The sequence below is a fragment of the Brachionichthys hirsutus genome, chromosome 13 (assembly GCF_040956055.1).
Source record: "Brachionichthys hirsutus isolate HB-005 chromosome 13, CSIRO-AGI_Bhir_v1, whole genome shotgun sequence".
NCBI lineage: Eukaryota > Metazoa > Chordata > Actinopteri > Lophiiformes > Brachionichthyidae > Brachionichthys > Brachionichthys hirsutus.
In genome coordinates, this window is record NC_090909.1 from 930,588 (window position 1) to 953,631 (window position 23,044).

The following is a 23,044-nucleotide window of genomic DNA, read 5'->3' on the forward strand; positions in this document are numbered from 1 at the left end:
ACATCGCTGCAGTTCTGCGTCAGAGACGTGCACGTCAGGCTGCCCTCCCCTCCACGAGAGAGAGCGTTAAAAAAAAAGGCCTCGCTGAACCAACAGCCTGCCATTTATGGCCTGCAGGAAGTTCTGAGGTTGCCTAGCAGCAAGAAGTGTCTTTTCGATTTCATTCTTCCTCTCCGCTTCTGACTTCTGTGAAAGAATAAGTAAAAGGGACTTGAATTCTGCACACGTTCATACAAGATGCTGCGTGCTCCGCCCTCCTTGCTCCGCCCCTTTTCTGACTCTTTGTCATTTTTGTCTTTTGTCCAGATGGGGGCCAACATGAAGGCGTTCCTCCTCCTCGTGGAGGACTTTGTGAGCACCATCGGGATGCAAATGAGCGACTTCCAGGACATTTATGAAGTCACCGACAACTTAGGTGAGCCTCGGTTTTCAGCCCACGCCCCCCGCTCGCCGTGGTCCGCCCCGCTCGGCGTCATGGTTCACCGCGCTCGCCGTGGTTCGCCCGTGCTCCGGTGCTTTGATCATAAGTCCACACGCCGAGTCCTACAAGTAGCAGCATATAGCGTCCGTTAGCGCTTTGTGTTCGAAGTCCATCAGCGGCGCCCGTCATCCGATGTGACACATCTGGCGATCAATCATCGGACGCTGCAGGAATAACTCCACCCCCCCCCACCCCCCCCCTCCCGCTCTGAATCACGCTGAGCTCACACTCACACTCGTGTGTCAGTGTTTGCAGCGAAGGTGACATTCACACAGACTTGAGTGGGCCGTGACGACTCGGTCAGACGCACATGAGACATGTGTCCTGTCCACTAACCCCGTCCCCCGTCCCCCCGTCCTCCTCTCCCCAGTGCTGAGCATTCACAAGCGACCCACAACCACCGGCTCCAACTTCACCTTCCCCGTGAAGGGCTGGCGGGGCATGCTGGACTGGATCAGGACATCCGAGGAGAAGATCTCCGTGTCCCGGGACGCCCTGTCCATCGACGGAAGCGATGCGTTTGTGACCGGCATCGTCCTCTACAGGAACCTCGCCTCCATCATGTCCTTCCAAAGGTAACGCAGAGTTCCTGCTTTAAATCCTATTTTAAACGGCCGTCCATGAAATATATTTTATCGCCACAGGTGGCGCGGCCTCGCTGTAAGATCCTCCTCAGTTTTTGTTGTTTTCATCATTGCAATGCCATGCAGGGACACGATGTCCGACCTGTTGTCTCGCGGGGACACTAGGTTGGACATCTTGTCCGACCTGTTGTCTCGCGGGGACACTAGGTTGGACATCTTGTCCCACCTGTGTCCCCAGCTGATCTTAACTGCGTGTTTCTCCACAGCAACACGACCGTCCTCAACTCCAAGGTGGTGTCGGTGATCGTCAAGCCCACCCCCACCCTGCTGTCGTCCCCGGTCGAGATCGAGTTCCCCACCTGCACAACGTGAGTTCCTAGCAGGTCCTCAGACCAACGACCCCCCCCCCCCCGGCTGTTTGCTCACACAGACGCTGACATTTTGATGACATTTGCGGCGACACTGAGACTTTGAGACTCATCACAGGATGACGATCAGGAATCCTAATTAGTCTCTGCAGCCGTTTTAGTTTGGTGGGTGACTTACGGGGGGGGGGGCGTGGGACGAGCTGTTGCATCTCGCACGTTTCTGGCTGTTCTGTTGTTTGGGCGACAGAGATTCCTCACGCTGACTCCGCCTCCATCTGCCTCTTCCTTTGCAGGGCACCGTGAACGAGACGTGCCTCTCGTGGGACGAGAGCGAGACGTAAGTGTTTAAGTTGTTTCCTCAGTCAGCTGACAGCCCCCCCCCCCCCCCCCCTCCCTCACCTGTGCACGGTGTGATGCCTCTGAGGTCAATGCACCTGCGTCCAGATATCAGGTGCAGGGCGTGCCTAAAAAGCAGCCCAGTATGCCCTGCCTGGGGGGGGGGGGGGGGGTAGTAACAAACAGAGGCTTGTTGATCAGGTTGACCGATCAGACGGAGCTCTTTGTATTGATTCTCCTTTGTTGTTTCATTTATCAATTCGAGGTTGGCACCATGGCAGTGTAGATAAATGGGGGGGGGGGGGGGGGGGCACCTTCACAATCCCGTTTAATAGTGCAGAACAAGCCCCTTTGGAGCGTCTTCCACGTCCTTCTAAAGAGGGGACATGTTGTCCTCTGTCTTCGCTGCACCGGGACTAGGAGGACGCGGATCCGGGATTCATCCTTAGTCCCGGATCCGGTGACCGTCAGTCCCGCATAAATCAAACCGGCGTTTAAAGGCGCGACAGAGAAGCGCAGGTTTATCCCACCCAGAAGGGGAAGGTGCGCGCGCGCGCGCGCCCGCCGCCCCCCTCCCACTCGAGAACGCGCCGTCGGAGACGTCGGATGTCTCCCGTCCTGACCGGACCTGTCCCCGCTTCCTCCGCAGGTCTCTGCTCGGGTCCTGGTCGGCGCGGAGCTGCAGAGCCGTGCGCGTGCATCCATTCAGAACCAAGTGCGTGTGTGACAGCCTCTCCACCTTCGCCATCTTAGCGCGCGTCAACTTCGACTCGGTAAGTCTCCGGTCGCCCTCGTGGCGTGTGTGTGCGGGTGAGTGTGTGTGCGTGTTTGTTTGCGTGTTTCACCATTCCGTTGATCGTGTCGGTTTTGCGTGGATGCGGGGTGCGCTTGTTTTCGAGTCGGGTTCCTCCTTTGTCTCCGTGCGGGCGCCGCCGCCGATCGAACCATTCTAACCTGGCTGTTATTATTTTTATATAAATCAACGTATTCATTGATTGATTGATTGATTGAAACGCCTGATTCACGTTCCTTTGCGCGGGAGTTTGATTTGACGCGTTTTTATTTTCGCGCAGCTTCGTAAATTAAGTAAAAAAAAAAAAAAAAGATCGCGATATTTTAGGAAACTTTTTTTATTTCTCAATGTTTTATAAAAAAAAAAAAAGATTTTTCAAAAAAGGCTTGAATTTCGTTTCACTTTAGAATAATCCACGCCACCTACTCCACACGAAATGCTTTGATGACTTCGAGCTGCCTTTACGCATTGCTGTGTTTGATGCGCAAACCTTTAACCCCCCCCCCCCCCCCCCCCCCCCCCACACACACACACACACACACACACGCACACACTGCCTCTGAAGCGGATGGCTCTCCAGTTGCCGTGGTAACGGCTTCTGCAGCGAGGCTCGGCCTGCGTGATTTTTGATAACTGAGATGCTGAAGGAAAAACAGCCCCCCCCCCCCCACCCCCTTTCCGCGTAACAGCCCCCCCAGGACGGAGACACAGACCGTCCATCTCCGCTGCACACAAACAACAATCAACAGATGTGTGATGGTTCGAGTCCCAGGAAACGCGTCCGGTTATTTAGTCGACATTTCTGCCTCGTCTTCCTCGTCTTCCTCGTCTTCCTCCCCCCGACCCGTTTACATCTGACCAAACGGCCTCCCGTCTCTTTAAACCTAACAATCATTCCCAACATCTCCGGATTCGCCATCACAGCCGTCCCCTCTTCCTCCTCCCTTCCTCTTCCTCACCGGCCACAGCACTGAGTCTGAAAATGCCAGAGAGGCGGACCAATGAGAGACAGGCGTCTGGTCATGCCCTCAGCCCCCCCCCCCCCCCCCCCCCCTCCCCACGGCCGTCTCACCATCCATCCCTTTGATGTGTGGACATTTTCAATGACGGCGGAGACACTGGTCCGGTTTCAGGGCGGCTTTGCAAACGGGTCAGAACCCACGACAGCAGATTCATCCCAAAGGAGGACACGTGACTCGGTCAAGGACAGTCGGGGGACGTTTTCAGGTCAGCCTGGTTGTGATGCATCGACCCAGATCCAGAGGCCAATCAGAGCGCAGCGTGTCGTCCTCCATGTTTAAATTATTCCCCCGATCCGGTTGACGGCCGGAAGCTAAACTCTCCTGTGATCGGCCCGCCGGTTCCGATGGAGTCGGGTCACGTTGGGATGGAGAGGGAACGCTTTAAACGCGGAGACGCCGTCGGCAGCAGCGAACATGGAGCGCCGCGTCTCACGTTGATGATGTCATAAATCAGGCGAAGGCCAGAGCGGCGTCTTCGTCTTCCTCCGCTGTCTCTGCTAATTTGCTACTCGGAGATTTATCGTTTCCTCTTTTACCTTTGGAGCCAATCAGCCCCCCCCCCCCCATCCCGCTCACACACGGCGGTAATTAGAATGTGACCCGGAGGTGTTGGATTAACTCATTAAAGCCGCTGTGAGTCAGACGCAGATTAGGGGGGGGGCTTGATGAAGACTGGAGGAGCCCCCAGTCATTCCTCCCGGCTGCTTCAAGCATGGGATGGCGCTAAACTGCTGTCAGCAATCGTACGGGCAGGTGGGGGGGCAGATTAATGCCCCCCCCCCCCCTGCCTCAACATCTGAGGAATGCGGCGAGCGAGCGATCGTCTCTGACCTTGGGGTCACCTTGCCTCGGCCTGATTTCGCCGCTCTGCGGGGCGGAGTCTGCCTCTCCAGATGGAGCGCGCCCGGCGGCGAGCGTGTGCCGCGCCTCTCTCGTCGTGCGTGCGCGTGTGCGTGCGTGTGTGTGTGCGTGCGCGTCCTCAGTCCTCGCTAAGGCGCTCGCTCCTGTCTCCTTGCTGCAGATCATGGACAAGGCGACGCTCCCGTCCGTGACGCTCATCGTCGCTGCGGCGTCTCCTCGCTCACCCTGCTGCTCCTCATCATCATCTACGTCTCTGTGTGGAGGTAAGCGTTCCCCTGAGCGACGCCCACCTCACCGGGCTCTGGGCTCGGTTTCCTCTCATTCCTCTTTGTCCTCCTCCGTCCTCCTCCCAGGTACATCCGCTCCGAGCGCTCCGTCATCCTCATCAACTTCTGCCTCTCCATCATTTGTTCCAACGCCCTGATCCTCGTTGGACAGACTCAGGCCCGCAACAAGGTGAAGCGCCGCCCCGGCCGCTCCGCCCCTTCCAGCCGCTCCGGGACTTCCTGCTTCGGGGACTAACGCAGACTCCCCGTCTCTTCTCCCTCCTGTCCTCCAGGTGGCGTGCTCTCTGGTGGCCGCTCTGCTGCACTTCTTCTTCCTGTCCTCTTTCTGCTGGGTGCTGACTGAAGCGTGGCAGTCCTACATGGCGGTCACCGGCCGTCTGCGTAGCCGCATCATCCGTAAACGCTTCCTGTGCTTGGGTTGGGGTAAGAGGAGCCCCCGCCCCCCCCGTCCTCGTCTCTTTTCCCCGCTCGTCTTTGACGCGTTTTGTCTCACGTTGCCCCCCCCCTTTGCTTGTTTCAGGCCTCCCGGCGCTGGTCGTGGCCGTCTCCGTGGGTTTCACGAAAGCCAAGGGCTACGGGACCGTCAACTAGTGAGTGCGGGGACATTGTGTCCTTTCTGCGTCCCTGGGTTGATTGTCTTTAGCGGGGACATTTTGTCCCTTCTGCATCCCTGTGTTGATTGTCTTTAGCGGGGACATTGTGTCCCTTCTGCGTCCCTGGGTTGATTGTCTTTAGCGGGGACATTGTGTCCCTTCTGCGTCCCTGGGTTGATTGTCTTTAGCGTAGCTCAAGCCTGAATGTTCTTCCTTGTCCCTCCCAGCTGCTGGCTGTCTCTCGAGGGGGGGCTCCTGTATTCCTTCGTCGGCCCGGCCGCGGCCGTTGTCTTGGTACGTGTCCCGGACGTTGACGTCTCGGCTCGTCTGTCTTTGTGGAAACGCGTCCCCCCCCCCCCCCCCCCGTTGGCGCGCCGCTCACCTGCATCGTTTCTCCTTCCAGGTGAACATGGTCATCGGTATTCTGGTCTTCAACAAGCTGGTGTCCAAAGACGGCATCACCGACGTGAAGCTGAAGGAGCGAGCCGGGTAGGTCTGATCGGTCGTGGCGGTTTGGCGTTTATCGCCGTCATCGCCGCCGTTGCAGGTTTGTTGACGATGCAACGACGGCCTCACCCTGCAGGGCGTCGCTGTGGAGCTCCTGCGTGGTCCTGCCCCTCCTGGCCCTCACCTGGATGTCCGCCGTCCTGGCCATCACCGACCGCCGCTCGGCGCTCTTCCAGATCCTGTTTGCTGTTTTTGACTCGCTGGAGGGTTTCGTCATCGTCATGGTTCACTGCATCCTGCGCCGAGAGGTGAGGAGGAAACGCACGCAGGAAGCGACGGGCGCTATCTCTCAGGTCAAAGGGCGTCGGATCTAATAAGCCCCTCCCCTCAGGTTCAGGACGCTGTAAAGTGCAGAGTCGTCGACCGCAAGGACGACGGCAACGGAGACTCCGGCAGCTCGCTTCACAATGGCCCCTCCCAGCACACGGTACCTTCCTTGGCTCCGCCCCGCTTTAATGTTCCTCGTGCATTTGATCCTGATATAACGTTTATCCTCTTCCATCAGCAGCCTGATAACGAAAAGGACGGAGATTCAAGCAGGCAAGGTCAGTCCACGAAAGTCTGAATCACCCCGAGCAGGTTCGATGCGTCTTTGATGCTCACTCTCTCTCTCTCTCTCTCTCTCCTCCCGTTTAATAAAGGCATAAAGAGTCCCTCTGAAGAGAAGATGCCCCCCCCCTCAGCTGCCTCTGCCCATGGGCCCCAACTTCCACACCCTGCCGTCCAACCACGGCAAGAGCCGCATGCAGGCGGTTCCCGAATATTCCAGCCACACCCTCACCCTGAAGCGGGAGAAGAGCCGGCTGGCGGGGGGCGTGGACCCGTCCCGCGGGAAGCCCGTGTACGTCTGCGAGGGCGAGCTCTTCAAGCAGATGGACGCCGACCTCGCCCGCGCCCAGGCCGAGGGCAGCATGTCTGACGGCAGCGGCTACGTCCTGGTTCCCAACACGACCTCCACCCTGAGGTCCAAGCCCAAAGACGACCCGGCCAAGTACAACATCAGCGTGGAGCAGCTGCCGCAGGCCCGGCTGATGCACCTCAGCGGGCCCTTCGCCGAGCCGCAGGCCGCCTTCGGCATGGCGTCCGCCGGCACCCCCCCCGACCAGGTCAGCATGTCCTATTCGGAGCGGGACTCGCCCATCCAGAACATCCACAACATGTCCAGCGAGTCTCACATCACCCACAGCAGCCTGGAGAACACCTTCGAGTCCATGAACTCCATGATGTCCAAGAGCGAGACCATCTCCACCCTGTCCATGAGCTCGCTGGAGGTAAGACGTGTAACGGCGCCGCGCGGTCCTTCCTGCGTTCTCGCCTCTCCCGTTTGAAGCTAAAGCAGCTTCCTTTGCCTTCCCGTTTCAGAGACAGAAGTCCCGTTACGCCGAGCTGGACTTTGAGGTAAACGCCGTTTCCTCGCTCTGTTCTCCTCAGGAATATTTACCACGCGGCAGTAAACTGTCATTCTGAGTGCGTTCTTTTCTTTCTTTGTCTTCTGCAGAAGATAATGCACACAAAGAAACGCCACCAGAACATGTTCCAGGACCTAAACAGGAAGCTGCATCACGCTGATAAAGACCGAGAGTCTCCCGCCTCCGACAGCAAGGTACCGATGAGACGCGCCGCGCCCGCCGACCCTTTACGTAGTGAGGAAAGGGGCGAAAAGACAAAATCAGGACGCGTAATTCAGCCATCAACTAGATCCTGTGATGTAAAGGAACGACCATATAAGGCAACCTGTGGGTTTAAAGGTCACCTGGAGGTCGTTTGACTAAGAGCGTTTTCTCTTCCTTCCTTCTTCCAGTCTGTGAGATGGAGTGTGTCTTCAGGAGGAAGTGACAAAACGAACCTCAGTGTGAGTGTTAATAACGAGACGCCCCCCGCCCCCCCCCCCCCGGAGGGTTGTTGAGAGACACCGGTTCTAAAGTGGGCCCTCTTTTGCTACCCGAACAGGACAAGCAGCAGGCCCCCCTGGAGAGGCCGTGGGAGGGAGTCCGGGGAACGCCGCAGTCGCCCCCCGCTTGGGTTCGCAAAGACCTGGAGCCGCTTGCTGCCTCGCCGGTGGAGTGGGAGAAGACCAGCACCACCATTCCTCTGGTGGGACAGGATATCATCGACCTGCAAACCGAGGTCTGAGGGGAGGGGCTACTGAAGCCGCCTGATTTCACCTCGCTCACCTTTTTTGGTTTGGGAATGGCGTCCGGAATGGAAACCAAAAAAGAGCGAAAGTCGGTCCCCGAATCAATGTCTTCAAACCGTCACCGCAGGGAGGGGGGGCGGCGGTGGGATGATCAATGTGGCGTCGCTGTGTGAACTTTAATCGTGTCAGGTTAGTGGGGCGACCGGCGGGTCCCGTGGACCGGCGCCGGCGTCTCCACCGACCCTTCAGAAGATGCGCTCAGAACAATGACATCATAGCTCCGCCCTGCGTTTCTGGGAGGAGCCGCCGGGGAACTCTTGGCTGCTCCTCCTTCAGTCGAGACAACTTCCACGAGGGAGGGGCTTCACGCCTGGCCTCCAGAACTCCTCGCCGGTGACGGACACACCCGTTTGGCGTTCGGTGCCGTGGCTCGAATAGTTTCCTGTTCGTGATTCTTTTTGCTGCCTAAAATGGGACTTCCACGACGGCCAGCGCCGCGAGACCGCCAGGCTTCATCACGCCGATGCGGCTTCCGCATTATTGATCCGATGATTATTGTCAGTGTAACGATTATTAGACGCCCTCGTTTCTCACCCCGTTGACTGTCAGCGACAAGTTTTATTGTTCTTCTGACCCGGAACGTCAGGTTCTAAAAAAAGATCCCACGTGGGCCGCACTGGGACGAACACTGGGAAGAGCAGTGCACTCTGGGAAAAGGCCGGGCGAAGCGTCGACGCAGGCTCCTCGAGGAGGAGTCGGCCTGTCGGACCAGGCGGAGGCTCCCGGCGCCAACGCCGCTTCCCGTTCGGCGCTCGGCTCCTTTCGAGACTTCAACACGTTTGTGTTTTCAGCCATCAGTGTGAATATGATGGGCGCTTGATGCTCAAGCAACACGGATGACAGGTCGGATGACAGGTCGGATGAGAGGTCGGATGAGAGGACGTTTTTCTTACAGAACTTTTCTACCATCTTCCTCACGTTTACGGAGCATCCGGATGCGTGATGGGAATATCCTACCAGAACTCTGTGTTAGCAATTCAAGGAATTTATTCTCTAGAGATTTGTGAGCACGGAGACTCCATATTTGGAGTTCTCTGTGACTGGTAGATAATCGTAGACACTCTGTAGGGTGAATGTTAGCCTGTGCGTTCAGGGTATTTGTGATTGCCCCCCCGGGTAGTTGAACCTCACGTCGTCTGTCAGCGTGTTTTTGATAACCGTGTCGGTGACTCGTCGTTTGGGACGCCAGTCCCTCCGTTTGTACCTCGACTGACTTGTACTGAATTCCCTTTGAAAGCTGTCCTGTCTCGGTTTCTCATGTTTTTTTTGTCTTACCTCCTGTAAATGTACAGTTTTCACAGCACAAGATGAATGTGACTCATTTCTAATAAAACCCGTCTGTATTACGTTACAGTTTTGTTCCCTGCGTCCGACCGAACGACCGAATGAGAGCGATTCCCTGCAGAGCGGAAGCAGCAGGGTGTCTGACAGCGATATTCAAAGGCGGAACAAAAAAAACGTCAAAATGACAAACGATATTAAAATAACAAACGATCTTAAAATACTGCAATACGTAGACGGGATTTTTGAACCCATCTTTAAAAACGTTTTGGACTCCAAATATAGATGTGAATTAAAGGTACAAATACAGTACTCTGTAATCAGTACTCGCTTAAGATGATGAAAGTGTTTCTCTTTGCTTTGTTCTATTTTCAGGTGAAAAAAAAAGATTCATGAAGTTGAGAAATGAGAGAATGTTCGACGGGAGCCGGAACATGATCATGACCTCTTTAAAAATAGGGGGCGTGGTCTCACAGGTTTAAATGAGGTTTTTCTGATTCCTCCTCTGATTCTCCACATTATCTGTTCCTGTCGTTTCATCTCTAAAGGCATAAGTGAAGGGAAATCGATGGCACAAATGGTTATTTATTTCCCCCTCTGCATCTCATATCTGATACGGCGTCACATGATGTGCGCTATTTTTACCCTGGAAATAATCACACCACAACTGGTGCAGCATCCGCCATGGATCAGGCTGAAAGAGTGAAACAGAAGTGGCATGTTTTAGTCTCCTAAGACCTGCAGGAAGCTGCAATCAGCCGGAAAATGGATGCAAGGGGTGAGAGAAAGGGAAGGAACTTCCAGAATCACACCTCTAAAACATAACGGTGTGAGAAAGAAGCCCAGATCTGTGTGTGTGTGTCCCGATACCAATCCAACTTCAATCCCGTTATCAATTAACACCTTGCTGGCAGGAACAGCGAGGCGCCGGCTGTCTCCAGATTGAAGGCTGTTGCTATGGAAACAGCAGATGCTTATTATCCTCCCGACGAGCGAGGAGGAGAGAACGCCTTTAAACAAAAGATCTCTACGTTCACATCCTCTGAAGGGCGCCCTCTTGAAATGATTGTAATTAACAACAAAGGTCGACGCCGCTTTCCTCCCCGGGAAGGAAGAAAATAAATGTATTTCCTCTGCCGGATATTTACATTTACAAACGGCGCGTCTTTCAGAGCGTAACGGATCTGAAGCGATGTGTGCCTCCGGCCTTTTCCTCCGGGAGGCCGATAAATGTTTAACGCAATCAGAGGCCGCTCAGAAAATCCGCACAGCGGGGCGGGAGCGATGAAGAGGAGCCGCTCCATCTCCCGTCTGTGCCGGGTCGGATGAAGAACCGCTGTGCCAGTCGAGCTCTTTTCTGTCTCCAAGGCAAAACCCAGATGTGGTGCCGGAACACAACTGGGTTCACGTTAAATGAGTGGCCGAGCAGATGTGGGTTATGGAAACGAATCGGTCACGCAGCCGCACTGAGCCGCATCTTCTGGTCTGCGTGACCTTGCTTTGACTTTGGTGCTGTTGCCAGGATACTATTTCCTATGGCAACACTTCAGCCGACGAGGTGAGCGGTTCTGAGAGGAACCAGAGAGCTTTGGACCGGAAGGCCGCAGGAAAACAAGCACAAGCCGTCGCGTCCGGCAGCTTCTGCTTCCTGCCGTAATGTAATAAACTTCCGGTTCTGGTCAGCTTGATTTCATTTTCAGGAACAAGAATGCTCCCATCGCTCCTTCCTTGCTGAGGAAGTGATTGCTTCATCATGTCAATACTGGAGCCAATCAATCCTCACGGGACACAAAGTCAGAGGAGCAGCTGCAGCTTCGGTGGCAGAGAAGGAATTCTTCCCTGGTGGACTGGGAGCTCGTTGCAGCGCATGGAGGATGCTCTCTCTCTCTCTCTCTCTCTCTCTCTCTCTCTCTCTCTCCCGGGATGAGGGAACACTGCCACCATTCGATGCAAAGCTTTTACTGCCGCTGCTGTAAAAATAAAGAACAAACGTGTAAAGTATCCTCATCAAGATCCATGCAGCAGTTTTTCAGTGCTAATAGACAAACAGGCAGCGAAAAATTATAAATATAACCTCCTTGGCGGAGATAATAAATAAAAGCACAAGATTTTGTGCTGCAGGCAAGCAGTTCAAAATTCTAAATATATTTTTATGACAGTTTATTGAGGCTGAAAGAATATTTCAGTTAAATCTCTTATTTAATTACATAATTAAATTTAAATTATGAAAGATGATTTATTTTTCTTTTTTTAACTGTGCATGTTGCAGCTCCCACCGCCCACCGCACGATGGCAGCAAACATTTTCGTGTCTCGTATACATTTCCTTCCTCCTATATAAATACATGAAGAATTCTTCCTCCGGCGCCTGCTGGCTCCCCCCCCCCCCGCGGAGGACTAAAGGACGATCCGACCCGACTTCTTTCTCAAACATCGACCAGGATTTTTCTTCACTGTGCTAAACCTAACGAAATTAACCCCAACAGCGTCAGCCAATCACAGGCCGGCGTGTCGCGAAAAACCGATTTGTGCTGATGACGAAAGTTTACGTCCAATTTCCTTGTTCCGGGGCAAGTTTGTAGTCAGTTATAGGAAGACTTGTAGTCAATAATGTCAAGACTTCTAGTTAGATCTAACTTGACGAGGGGCGTTGTCTTTCAAATTAGAATGGCCTCCGACCAGGTAAGCTGTGGCGCTTGATGTTTTCAATGTTAGTGGTTAGCGCGATGCTAACGTTAGCCGAGTGGCTACTCACCTCTATGGAGCTAGCTATGCTAAATTGCTAAATAGGGTCGTCTTGTTTACTTTCACGGAAGATCACGGCAGGGTTCCGTCGTGACATGAGACGTGGACGTGTTCTGTCGTGGGATTCGACGTGGACGTGTTCTGTCGTGGGATTCGACGTGGACGTGTTCTGTCGTGGGATTCGACGTGGACGTGTTGTTCTGTCATGACATCCCTAGTGAACCTTTCTGTCACCGGAGACGTGTGGGTTGTGCAATGACAGTGAAAAAACAATCCATATAGTTTAATGTTAGATGTAAATATGGAGCACGGACCAGATTAACGTGTCTACTTTCAGACTACTCGAGTTTCCCTCGTTGTATTTATGGTTTTCACGTCGATTGAACTTCATGTTTCTATCAGAAATCAATCAGAGAGAGAGATTGACTACCATTTTGAGTAAACTCCTTTAACTGACCCTGACCTGAATAATCTTGCTGCTTTTAATGGTCTTTATTTATGTATACAGGGACGTGCTATTCTTAACATGTGAATTGTGCATGTTCCAGCTCGGTGAGTTGGGTAAAGGAGCAGGCAAAGGAGGAGGTGCAGGAGGCTCGGTGAGAGAGGCGGGAGGTGCACTCGGAAAGCGGGGGGCTGTGGAGGAGGAACGGTACTTCAGGTAAAGCCCCCCCCCCCCCGTTTCTTCACCTGTGGCTGTGTTTATTTACAGCATGTTCATCTAGGTCCTACTCTCTCTGTTCTCCCCTGCAGGCAGAAGGAGAAGGAGCAGATGGAGGCGCTCCGGAAGCATCACGTGGAGGAAATAGACCATCACAAGAAGGAGATTGAGCGTCTACAAAGGGAGATTGACCGCCACAAGGGAAAAATCAGAAAGCTGAAACATGACGATTGAAGCCAGGAAGCCTGAATTGATCCTTCTTAATGAGTCCAGTCAATTTATCTACCGAATCTGTGATTATTAGATAGTCAATATTGATTAGCTGCTTGTCAAGGCAGGTCTTTTACGACACAAACCAACATCATGAATAGTATAACAATAAAATTTCCAATCTTTGTTTATCCCGTTTGCTTGGTCTTTATGTAATCTGCATAAGAAGGTGAATTTCATTAGCAGACATCATTTTGGTGATTGAGAGTGAAGAGGTCAATGCTTGTTGTTCAAACGGAGTTTAACACGGCTATGACAAGCGTAGCCTCCAAAAGGGGCTATCCAATTATCTGGATCCAAATATGAAAGTCTTATTACTGTTTTAAAATCTACTTTAGTTTGTGTTGGAATTTAAAGAAGGGTGATCAACTTTAAAAATAAAATCTACTTATTTGTAGGACGAGGCTGGAACACGTTACACTAAAGTTGCTGTGGAACATGACATTGCTATTAGTCCAAAAACATAAATGAAACTTTATTTGACTCAAACATTAAGTAATCTGATCGCTTTCAGTGTATGAATTGTTTTTGCATTTCTGGAACACGTCACGTGGTGGCGCCATTGTTTTGACTGGTTTTAAATCGCCCGTAGAAGAAGTCTCAGCTTTGTCTCTACGCGTTTTTCGCCTAAATCTCGCGATGTTTGATCAGCGGTGGCGTTGTTCGGGCGAGCCGACGACGAGACCTTATCTGTCTGGACATTTGTCTCGCGTGTTGCTATCAAACGTCGTCCGACTCGGTGTTTCTCGAGGACCCACTCGGTAATCGTTCCGCGTTTTAACACCCGTCGCCGTTAGTGTCCTGAATCCGACCGGTGAGTCGCCCTAATTGCCCGATCGCATCTGGCACGTAGCGTGTGTTCGAAAGGAGTCTATGGACGGCGAGGCCTTCTTTCATGATCGTTAGCTAGCTAGCTAGCTAGCATGTTGATCAGTAGTACCGTGAGCTCTAGATGAGCAACATATCAACTCCGGACTTGTTAAAATGCAACAAAAAATGGCTAATCAACTAGCAAGAGCGTAAACAGAGTTATTCAAACGTGTCCGCCTCGCTAGCTGCTAGCTTGCTAGCTAGCTGGACGTGAAGGGGGCGGGATGGTGGTTGCGTGTTGTTACCGGGCAAGCACCGAAACCTGATCAAGTTACTATTCTGTTCGGTAATTTATTTTTAGGAAATATGTTCTCGTTTTATACGGTCAGTGCCCTTAAAATGGCACTTATAGCTGTTTATAATTATAGAACAGGTCTGAGCGGAGCCGCATCTGCTGAAATTGCAGATAACATCCGTTTCTGTTTATTAGCTCGGACTAAAATAACGATTCTCACCATTACAAACAGATCCTCAAACGAATCACTGCTCAAGTTATTTCCATGTTACTACAGGAGAATGGCTGCTGCTGAGGTGAACGGGAGTTCTGCCCCGGTAAAGGAGGAGGATGAGCCGATGGACGTGACAGCGACGCACTCTGAGGACTACCAGACCCTCATCGACGCAGGGCTGCCCCAGAAAGTGGCTGAAAGCCTGGATAACATCTTCCAGACAGGTGGGGCTGAAGCTGGAATGAAAGTAGCAGGACCGAGCTTTACGGCGGACACGCTTTGCACTTGCAGGCTTGGTGGCGTACGTGGACCTGGACGAGAGGGCCATCGATGCGCTCCGGGAGTTCAACGAGGAGGGGGCGCTCACGGTCCTGCAGCAATTCAAAGAGAGCGACCTGTCCCACGTTCAGGTAGCCGCCGAAGGACTGGCGACCCTCTGAGAAACGGGGCTCGTCTGGATATCCGACTTGTGATCTTTTGTTTCTTTGACGTAGAACAAAAGTGCGTTCCTTTGTGGCGTCATGAAGACCTACAGGCAGAGGGAGAAGCAGGGCAGTAAGGTCCAGGAGTCCAACAAAGGCCCGGATGAGACAAAAATAAAGGTCGTATCGGCGCCGGAACACGCAGACGGTTACGAATGGGCCTTCCTCAGCCGCTCATCCCAGTTGTTGTTGTTTCCAGGCGCTGTTGGACCGGACCGGATACACCCTGGATGTCACCACAGGGCAGAGGAAATATGGAGGCCCCCCGCCCGACGACGTGTTCAAAGGGATCCAGCCGGGGATCGGGACGGAGGTGCGTGCCTCAGCGAGTCCTCGCCGTCACGCGGCGCGTCGTGCTTCACCCTCCTCCTCTGCATCAGGTGTTTGTAGGAAAGATCCCGCGGGATTTGTACGAAGACGAGCTGGTCCCGCTGTTCGAGTCAGCCGGCGCCATCTGGGACCTCCGGCTCATGATGGACCCCCTCTCTGGGCAGAACCGCGGCTACGCCTTCATCACGTACTGCAACAAGGACGACGCCCAAAAGGCGGTGAAGCTCGTGAGTTCTCCGGAAGAGGCGTCGCCCGAGTCGTTGCCGTTCGGTCGCCATGTCTCCCACGCTCCGCCTCTTCCTTTTATTTTCAGTGTGATAATCACGAAATCCGCCCGGGCAAATACTTGGGCGTGTGCATATCCGTCGCAAACAATCGCTTGTTTGTCGGATCGATTCCCAAGAATAAGACGAGGGAAAGTATTCTGGAGGACTTCGGTAAAGTGACAGGTGAGCTTCCTGTGATCGGCGGCGGGCGAGGCGGCTAGCGGGGCGGCGGCGAGGGCGACTGTCGGAAGCTAACGGGGCCGTTTTCTCCTCAGAGGGTCTCCAAGAGGTGATCTTGTACCACCAGCCGGATGACAAGAAGAAGAACCGCGGCTTCTGTTTCCTCGAGTACGAGGACCACAAATCCGCCGCACAGGCTCGCCGCCGCCTGATGAGCGGCAAGATCAAGGTGTGGGGGAACCCGGTCACCGTGGAGTGGGCCGACCCCGTGGCGGAGCCGGACCCGGAGGTCATGGCCAAGGTAGGAAGGTCTCCCGTCGCTTTGGAGCTGCCGCCGGTTCCACCGGCTAACGGCTTCGCCACCTCGCCGCAGGTCAAGGTGCTGTTCGTGAGGAAGCTCGCCACGGCGGTGACCGAAGAGCTCCTCGAAAAGACCTTCTCTCAGTTCGGGAAGCTGGAGCGCGTGAAGAAGTTGAAAGACTACGCCTTTGTCCATTTTGAAGAACGGGACGCTGCAGTGAAGGTGCTCCGCGTGTCCGTGTCTCCGGCGCCGGGTTCTGGCTCGGGTTCTGGCTCGGGTTCTGCTGACGGACTGTTTCCTTTGGCAGGCCATGGACGAGATGAACGGGAAGGAGCTGCTGGGAGAGGAAATAGAGATCGTCCTGGCGAAGCCCCCAGACAAGAAGAGGAAAGAGCGCCAGGCTGCCCGGCAGACCACCCGGAACTCGGGGTGAGCCGCAGAGCCCTGATTGGTCGCCCGCTGGACTAGCAGCGGTGATGTCATCAGGAAATGTCGTTTAACACCTTGCCCCCCCCGTCTGCAGGTATGACGACTACTACTATTACCCGCCTCCGCGCATGCCCCCACCAGGCCGAGGCAGGGGCCGCGGGGGTCGAGGGGGCTATTCCTACCCACCGGAGTACTATGGCTACGATGACTACTACGATGACTACTATGGCTACGACTACCACGACTACCGCGGTGGCTATGAAGATCCTTACTATGGCTACGACGACATGTACAGCATGAGGAGCCGTGGCACCCGTCCCAGCAGGGGGGGGCCCCCCCCGCCAAGAGCTCGTGGAGCGCCGCCGGCGCGTGGCCGGGGCGGCGGCTATGCCCAGAGGGGGCAGCCCCTCGGCGGCCCGAGGGGGGGCCGAGGGGGACGGGGAGTCCCTTTCCAGCCGCAGAGGGGCCGCGGTCCTCGTGGGGCCAGAGGCAACCGTGGCGGTAATGTCGGCGGCAAAAGGAAGGCGGACGTGTTTAACCAACCCGACTCCAAGCGCCGCCAGACCAACAACCAGCAGAACTGGGGGTCCCAGCCCATCGCCCAGCAGCCCCTGCAGCAAGGGGCCGACTATTCCGGTAACTATGGTTACAGTAATGACACCATGGAGTTTTCACAGGATTCTTATGGGCAGCAGTGGAAGTAGACGCACCAAAAGGTATTTGGCAAAGTGACAACAAAAAAAGAGAAACCCCATAAAAAGAACAAAAACCTCCCGGAGATTGGCCACTATCATTTGATTGACTTTTTATTCTTTACCCTTCATGAAAAAAAAAAAAATCTGTATTTATCTCCGAAAAATGGACAGAATTGGCTCGAGGTGATTGGCTGGAAAGCCCTTTGGCTGAAGAAGCGAACGTGTGAATCAGTTCATTCATACATTGGGACAAGCAAACAAACAAAATGCTTTTATTGTTCTGTTCCTGATTCTTTTTAAATGAACGTTTACCAAAAAAAAGACAAAAAAAAACAACCAAGTGGACATTTGTTGTCAAAAGTCTGAGGACATCTAATAATCCTATTTGCCTTGCAGGAAGTCTTTGTCCATGCCCTCCTTCTCCTCTTCCTCCTCCTCTTCCTCCTCCTTGTACTCGCCTCATTTGTGGTTTCTCATAGTTGCTTTAGGGTCTTGCTTGTAAATAAATGCTTATGGTTAGAGCTTCATTCTTCATTTTTACGATGGTGGAGAAAAGAATCCACGGAACGGTAGAAATTCACGTTTTGTAATGTTCAAATTGTATGCCTAGCGTTTCTAGAGGTAGATAAATTGTGTGTTTTTTTTTAAACTGATTCCATAATTTCCTGTTTTCTTTCGACTTGCCCGATAGGATTTGGTTCGGCTTACCTTAAGAGCCATAGCGGTTTGTTCTCTGGTGTTCTTTGTATTTATAACTATTACATTTGTTCCGTTTCAATAAAACACAGCTGAGCATCAGTCAATTGTCAGATACTCAAATTCACTGTTGTCCTTCAGTACATGATTTGATTTTGATTTTTCTTTACCTCAAATTCTCTTATTGGACCAAGATCATCTTTTTCCAAGTCAGAATTCTTTTTTTTTTCTTTATGCCTCAAAGGAAAACGACAAAGTGTGCTGCGACAAAAGAACGAGAGAATCTGAAGGATGTTTGGATATTAAAACGATTGGACGGGATTTTAACCCTTTATTTTTCAGTGCATGCTGCATCAGTCATTTCCTGCACTCAGAATTTATATATCGAAAATATCACGACACCAAAAACGATTAAAGGACCAAATTGTGATTTCGACTTCTTGCAGTTATTCAGGGTTAAACTTGTCTTTCAAAATGTGTGAACAGGTAAAAGGTGTGTGCGTTAGTTCAGCCTGTGTGCATATAAATTGGCTGCTATCGGTTGATAATCTGCTAAGGCGTCCCCCTCGCACCGTTGCACCCGTGTCTTCTGTTTACTCCTGCAATCGGAGCCAGTCCCACACGATGGACGAATGGCGATAGAGTTCCCACGCCTTTGCACACCTGTTCACATCAGCTTGAAAGACGAGGACGAGCTTAGAGCGACGGTGACGTTTGTCACTCGTCCGCCCCTGATGCCGACGCCCCTTCGCGCGCTCGCGCTGAGCTGTCCGAAACGTCTCGGCCATCCTCCGAGGACCAAGGATCTGAACATGCAAAGGGTTAAAATCCTTTGAAGCTGTGCTCTGCCGTAGAAAGTGCCTTGCCTCAGAATCGTGTTCTTAGCCTCTGCCTTGCGGGTCCGTTGTGCTTCATTTCATGGTGTCTGTCCTCTTATTCCAACCTACCTAGGTGGAGAAGCATTGAGGGCGGCACCACTAGAATGAGGAACTCACCTGAGCGGTACTCGAGGGTGAGCTCGCTTGCACGGAGTCCTGTCTCCTCTCCTGTCGCTGATTGCAATCACTGGAGAAACATGAGCTGTCATTCTGCCTGTTGTTGTTTTACTAATCGAGCAAAAAACAAAAGTCCTTCCTTCACTAGAGTCCAAGTTTTAGCCAAATGAAACCTCGTGTTTTTATTTTTTCTAGAAGACAAATGGCTGTTTGCAAAAGACTGGAGTAAACGGCCAGGAGGCAGACAGCCAAGGGTTTGTTGAGTTTTAACCCCCCCCCCCCCCCCCCCCAAAAAAAAAGAAGCCTCCAAGCACCTGTTGTCTGGCCGAGGCACCAAATCACCTCCGATGTGAGACGTTGTCGCTGCATTCACGGGTTGCCTGAGCAGAAAGCCTTTAATCAATGGGTGGGGGGGGGGGGGGGCTCAATGTACCCGTCAGTGTATTTACATTGCACAGGTAAGACACATGGGGCGTGTTCCTCGCAGCAGGGAGCTAATTGGATGCTTTAGGTTTTGCTGGACTGTCCTTTTCCCGTGTTTGAAATAAATGTTTGCGTGTCGCCTCTTGTCAGCAGGCAGTAAAGCAGCAGGCAGTAAAGCAGCTGTTCACACAAAGGGAAGGGCCCGATTGGTAAGACTGTTCATCATCCGAACTCATGTCAGACAGTGATGTTTTATTTAGAATCTTTCTGTCCGGACGGCAGGTACCAGTCACGAGTTAAATTAAGATCAAGTCCTCGTCACTCTTCATCGTGGTCGTTCTGATGCTTCGTGTTAACGTTGCCGTTTTCTTGTCTGGGCCTTTTTGTAGTTTGGAGCCGGGAGACGGTTCTGAAGAAGCCGAAACGGGTCAGATCGGAGGATTAAAAGTACCGCAGGATGGCGTTTCATCGCTCCGGCACTGGCAGGAGCGAGTTTCCACTTCTGGAGGAGCCACAGGTGAGAAATGCTGACCTCCATTGAAGGAGGCGTGTCGTTAATAATAATCTGTTTATTTATATCCATGTGAAACACTGGAAATGTTAAAACTCTTTCTCTTTTCACATCTTGCAGAAGCAAGATGGCGCCCCGTGACCCGGAGTCCAGCGGGCCGGGCCGGCGCCCCGTGATCCGGATCCCCGCCGGTGAAACGGCTGCCTCTGTGTTTCACTGTAAAATCATGTTTGTCAATACATTACGTTTTACAAGTAAATATGTGCCTGTGTATTTGGTATTGTGGTTTAAACTGCTCGCTGGTCAAATACTCAACATTTGGGATCATTAAAGAGGATTCATGAGTGGAGCTGCAAAACGGGGGCGGGGCTGAAGGCTGCTCGTCCCTGTAGCCCACGTGACCGCTTGCTGCTAGCTGTTATGCTAGCGAAGCTAAATAGTTTCTGTGTATGTTTAACGGAACGTGGCGTGTCAATAACTATCTTCGGTTTAAACGGAGGTTTTTACTCTAACGTCGCATCCGGTGACTTAACGAAGGCGGTTTTATCGCGATACTCGTAGCAGAAGTATTAAAACCGGCCACCGGAGTAACGGCTGGTGGTTAGCTAGCTGTGTTGCTGTGACGACACGGCGCGAGCCGCGACCGAACCGGAAGCTCACGCGCCTGCCGTCCCCGACTTTAAAGTAATTACGTAAGACTTTTATTTGTATTGAGATAAAATGAATGCTTCTGTAATTACAAGCCTCAGTGACGTAAAATTGTAAAAAAAATTTTTTTTGGGCTTTATCGATTATTTATTTTTTTATCGCTACTCTTAAAAACACCCGCGCGTTTTCATGAATTGCGGTGTTAATCAACAATGAGTTATTGTTTTATATAGTCTCATTAAAAAGAGTATTAGAAAATCTAGCGTAGATGGAGCGCGCATTAATTATCTTGGAGTGGTCACGTGACCGTCTACGTCACATGTAGTCCTGGAGGAAGATGGCCGCCGCCGGAGGAGAATCCTCTTCTCAGAATTCATCGGATGAATTGTTTCAACATTTTATCTCGGAGGTGCGACGATCTCAAAGATCCGTCCCGCGTCTTATAATCGTCTATCACGCTCCACGCGTGGGCCGGAGTTAGCGCCCACAGGTGGGCGTGTTTGTTACCTGCGAGGCCCTGCAACATGAGCTAGCGGCGAGAAGCTAACGTGTACTGGCGTTTCTGTGCGTGTTCGGTCTCCTCGCGGCTGCAGCGACGCTGATCGTCTAAAAGCTAGGCTGCGGTCGGGGTTGGGTTCGCACCCCGCCTGCTACCAGTAGCGCGTTAGCTAGCTTCGGCGTAGGGTGGACGAAGATTCTGTTGCATCCCATAATTTCACTCTGGAATCCTTCCCCCGATCTGTCAGCAGTTTACGGTGACGCTTTGATTCAGGATGTCGTTCCACGTTCGGTCTGGTGGTTGTGTCTCCGGAACAGGTGAAGCAGATCGAGAAGAGGGATTCCGTGTTGACCTCCAAGCAGCAGATCGACCGGCTGCTGCGACCCGGCGCGTCCTATTTCAACCTCAACCCCTTTGAGGTGAGCCGCTGGATCGCTGGATCTGTTCTTGCTCTTCGGTTTCTCATGACCCGAAGGTTCAACGTTTCGACTCTCATCCTGTTTCGTCCCTTTCAGGTGCTGCAGATTGATCCGGATGCGACGGATGACGAGTTGAAGAAAAGATTTCGGGCAGTAAGCGGAAAGATTCTACTTCGTTTCTGTGAATCCTCTGAAGCGGGAATAATGCTGTGTGTGTGTGTGTGTGTGTGTGTGCGTGCGCGCGTTGTGCGTTTCCTAATACTCGCTCTCTTTGATTTTGCAGTTATCCATTTTGGTCCATCCAGACAAAAATCAAGATGATCCAGAAAGGTCACAGAAAGCTTTTGAAGGTCATAAATGCAAATCTTGAAACTGATGTAGTGATAAAGTTTTGCCCGGTTTGTTTTAGTACCATTTTAACAAAGACATTTAGCCTCGTCATGGCGAAACATTTCACTTTAACGTCTCGTCCGTGTTCTAGCGGTGGACAAGGCGTACAAACTCCTCCTGGAGCCCGAGCAGAAGAAGAGGGCCCTGGATGTGATCCATGCGGGAGCGGAATACGTGGAGCACAACGTGAGCCTCTCCGGGCTCGGTCTCCGGGCTCGGTCTCCGGGCTCCACGCCAGGTGCGTTCGCTTGGTGACGCTTTTCTCTGCCGCTCTTCTCACAGGTAAAGGAGAAAAAGAAGCAGCTGAAGAAGGAAGGGAAACTATTGGACATTGAGGAGGACGACCCCGAAGTGGTGAGTCGGAGGCGGGACGCCGCGCCCGGAGAATGGAGACGGCGCTGAATTGTGACGTCTCGCCCTTTTCCCAGTTCAGGCAGGCCGTGTACAAACAGACCATGAAGCTGTTTGCAGAGTTGGAAATCAAGAGGAAGGAAAGGGAAGCGAAGGACATGCACGAAAGGTAAAAGGCTTTATTCATTCGCAGCGCGGTCACATCACGTCGCATCCGTTCGTTCATAATGTCACAATCTCCGTGTGTAAATTCACCAGGAAGAGGGCGAGAGAGGGGGAAATCGAGGCGGCAGACAAAGCCAAGCGGGACAGGGAGTGGCAGAAAAACTTCGAGGTGAGTTCCGTCCATTTCAAACACGGAAATGTGGCCGTTTTTTTTTTTTTTTGCTTTGGGACGTTCCTTACATGGTCGCATCCTGTCACGCATCCGTCAGGAAACGAGGGATGGGCGAGTGGACAGCTGGAGGACCTTCCAGGCCAAAGGCAAGAAGAGCAAAGAGAAAAAGAACCGCTCCTTCCTCAAACCCCCGAAAGTGAAAATGGAGCAGCGGGAATGAGGCGGCGAAACGGGCCTGGAGACTCTGTTGCGTCGGCTCGTCGCCGGAGTCCTTCCTCTCCTCGAGCCACGAACCTGGTTCTGCACTCGCTTTCTAATGTACATATTTGGGTTTCTGGATCGCCTCCCGTCGGATGTGAGAGAGAAAAGATGCTGAATGTGATTGTCATTATTTTTCGTGTTTTTTTTTTGTTTGTTTTTTACTAAATAAAATTTGGGCTTCACAAGTCTACCGGTATGAAAACGATCCGTTCGATGGCTGCGTTCTGTTGGGTTGAGAGAGAACCGGGCCGAGATGAGAAGTCAAAGGAGTGATCCTCGGACCAAAATGAAAACACTTCTGGAACCAAAGTGACAGTTTTTACTATTTATTTTATTTATTTTTGTTTTGAAAATAAACATTTTCCCTGCTTTAGATCTCTAGTGGTCGTCGCGCACACAGCAGGAAACGGTTCTACGAGGGATCCGCAAGGAATCCTGAACGAAGTCTTAAAGCATCTCAAAGAAATGACGACTAATCCGGATACTCTTCCAGCTCGAGGCTCGAGATGGCCTCACCTCCCCCCCCC

The 23,044-nt window shown here is 52.5% G+C and overlaps 4 protein-coding genes across 8 annotated transcripts; all 4 read left to right on the forward strand.

Moving 5' to 3' along the window:
• The first annotated feature begins 306 nt into the window (after window positions 1–306).
• Window positions 307–7,965, forward strand: LOC137903018 (adhesion G protein-coupled receptor B1-like). Its single transcript, XM_068747135.1, is given in 22 exon segments — window positions 307–415; window positions 852–1,056; window positions 1,332–1,414; window positions 1,417–1,433; window positions 1,727–1,770; window positions 2,419–2,542; window positions 4,606–4,645; window positions 4,648–4,708; window positions 4,799–4,901; window positions 5,005–5,155; window positions 5,253–5,322; window positions 5,553–5,619; window positions 5,729–5,814; window positions 5,909–6,080; window positions 6,164–6,259; window positions 6,338–6,377; window positions 6,474–6,502; window positions 6,504–7,103; window positions 7,195–7,230; window positions 7,331–7,435; window positions 7,634–7,684; window positions 7,783–7,965. Coding segments are annotated over 22 exon segments (2,472 nt in total).
• Window positions 7,966–11,695: 3,730 nt separating this feature from the next.
• atp5if1a (ATP synthase inhibitory factor subunit 1a) lies at window positions 11,696–13,116 on the forward strand. Its single transcript, XM_068747240.1, has 3 exons — window positions 11,696–11,991; window positions 12,603–12,715; window positions 12,808–13,116. Exons 1-3 carry the CDS (start codon window positions 11,920–11,922, stop codon window positions 12,947–12,949), a joined length of 327 nt encoding a protein of 108 aa, XP_068603341.1. The 5' UTR covers window positions 11,696–11,919; the 3' UTR covers window positions 12,950–13,116.
• Window positions 13,117–13,706: 590 nt separating this feature from the next.
• LOC137903314 (heterogeneous nuclear ribonucleoprotein R-like) lies at window positions 13,707–19,861 on the forward strand. 5 transcript variants are annotated; one of them, XM_068747463.1, is made up of 15 exons: window positions 13,707–13,799; window positions 14,368–14,528; window positions 14,596–14,714; window positions 14,799–14,906; window positions 14,986–15,099; window positions 15,167–15,343; window positions 15,430–15,565; window positions 15,658–15,863; window positions 15,936–16,085; window positions 16,171–16,292; window positions 16,387–16,928; window positions 18,635–18,695; window positions 19,252–19,310; window positions 19,491–19,618; window positions 19,733–19,861. In XM_068747463.1, the coding sequence occupies exons 2-12, from the start codon at window positions 14,372–14,374 to the stop codon at window positions 18,667–18,669; spliced, it is 1,866 nt and encodes a 621-aa protein (XP_068603564.1). In that variant the 5' UTR covers window positions 13,707–13,799; window positions 14,368–14,371; the 3' UTR covers window positions 18,670–18,695; window positions 19,252–19,310; window positions 19,491–19,618; window positions 19,733–19,861. The 5 variants fall into 5 exon arrangements, with proteins under 5 accessions (XP_068603564.1, XP_068603563.1, XP_068603562.1 ...); XM_068747462.1 differs by having other exon boundaries at window positions 19,255–19,310; XM_068747461.1 differs by having other exon boundaries at window positions 19,255–19,618.
• Window positions 19,862–20,590: 729 nt separating this feature from the next.
• dnajc8 (DnaJ (Hsp40) homolog, subfamily C, member 8) lies at window positions 20,591–22,825 on the forward strand. The gene is made up of 9 exons (XM_068747177.1): window positions 20,591–20,669; window positions 21,077–21,178; window positions 21,275–21,331; window positions 21,462–21,528; window positions 21,660–21,754; window positions 21,851–21,922; window positions 21,997–22,088; window positions 22,178–22,253; window positions 22,354–22,825. The coding sequence occupies exons 1-9, from the start codon at window positions 20,598–20,600 to the stop codon at window positions 22,474–22,476; spliced, it is 756 nt and encodes a 251-aa protein (XP_068603278.1). The 5' UTR covers window positions 20,591–20,597; the 3' UTR covers window positions 22,477–22,825.
• Window positions 22,826–23,044: the final 219 nt, after the last annotated feature.

Coding starts and splice junctions, on each gene's coding strand:
- dnajc8 (XM_068747177.1), top strand. CDS start 20,598: ATGGCCGCCGCCGGAGGAGAATCCTCTTCTCAGAATTCATCGGATGAA. Junction 20,670..21,076: donor TTCAACATTTTATCTCGGAG/GTGCGACGATCT, acceptor TCTCCGGAACAG/GTGAAGCAGATCGAGAAGAG. Junction 21,529..21,659: donor GTCACAGAAAGCTTTTGAAG/GTCATAAATGCA, acceptor TCCGTGTTCTAG/CGGTGGACAAGGCGTACAAA.
- LOC137903314 (XM_068747460.1), top strand. CDS start 14,372: ATGGCTGCTGCTGAGGTGAACGGGAGTTCTGCCCCGGTAAAGGAGGAG. Junction 14,907..14,985: donor CGGATGAGACAAAAATAAAG/GTCGTATCGGCG, acceptor TGTTGTTTCCAG/GCGCTGTTGGACCGGACCGG. Junction 15,100..15,166: donor AGCCGGGGATCGGGACGGAG/GTGCGTGCCTCA, acceptor CCTCTGCATCAG/GTGTTTGTAGGAAAGATCCC.
- atp5if1a (XM_068747240.1), top strand. CDS start 11,920: ATGTCAAGACTTCTAGTTAGATCTAACTTGACGAGGGGCGTTGTCTTT. Junction 11,992..12,602: donor TTAGAATGGCCTCCGACCAG/GTAAGCTGTGGC, acceptor TGCATGTTCCAG/CTCGGTGAGTTGGGTAAAGG. Junction 12,716..12,807: donor GAGGAGGAACGGTACTTCAG/GTAAAGCCCCCC, acceptor TCTCCCCTGCAG/GCAGAAGGAGAAGGAGCAGA.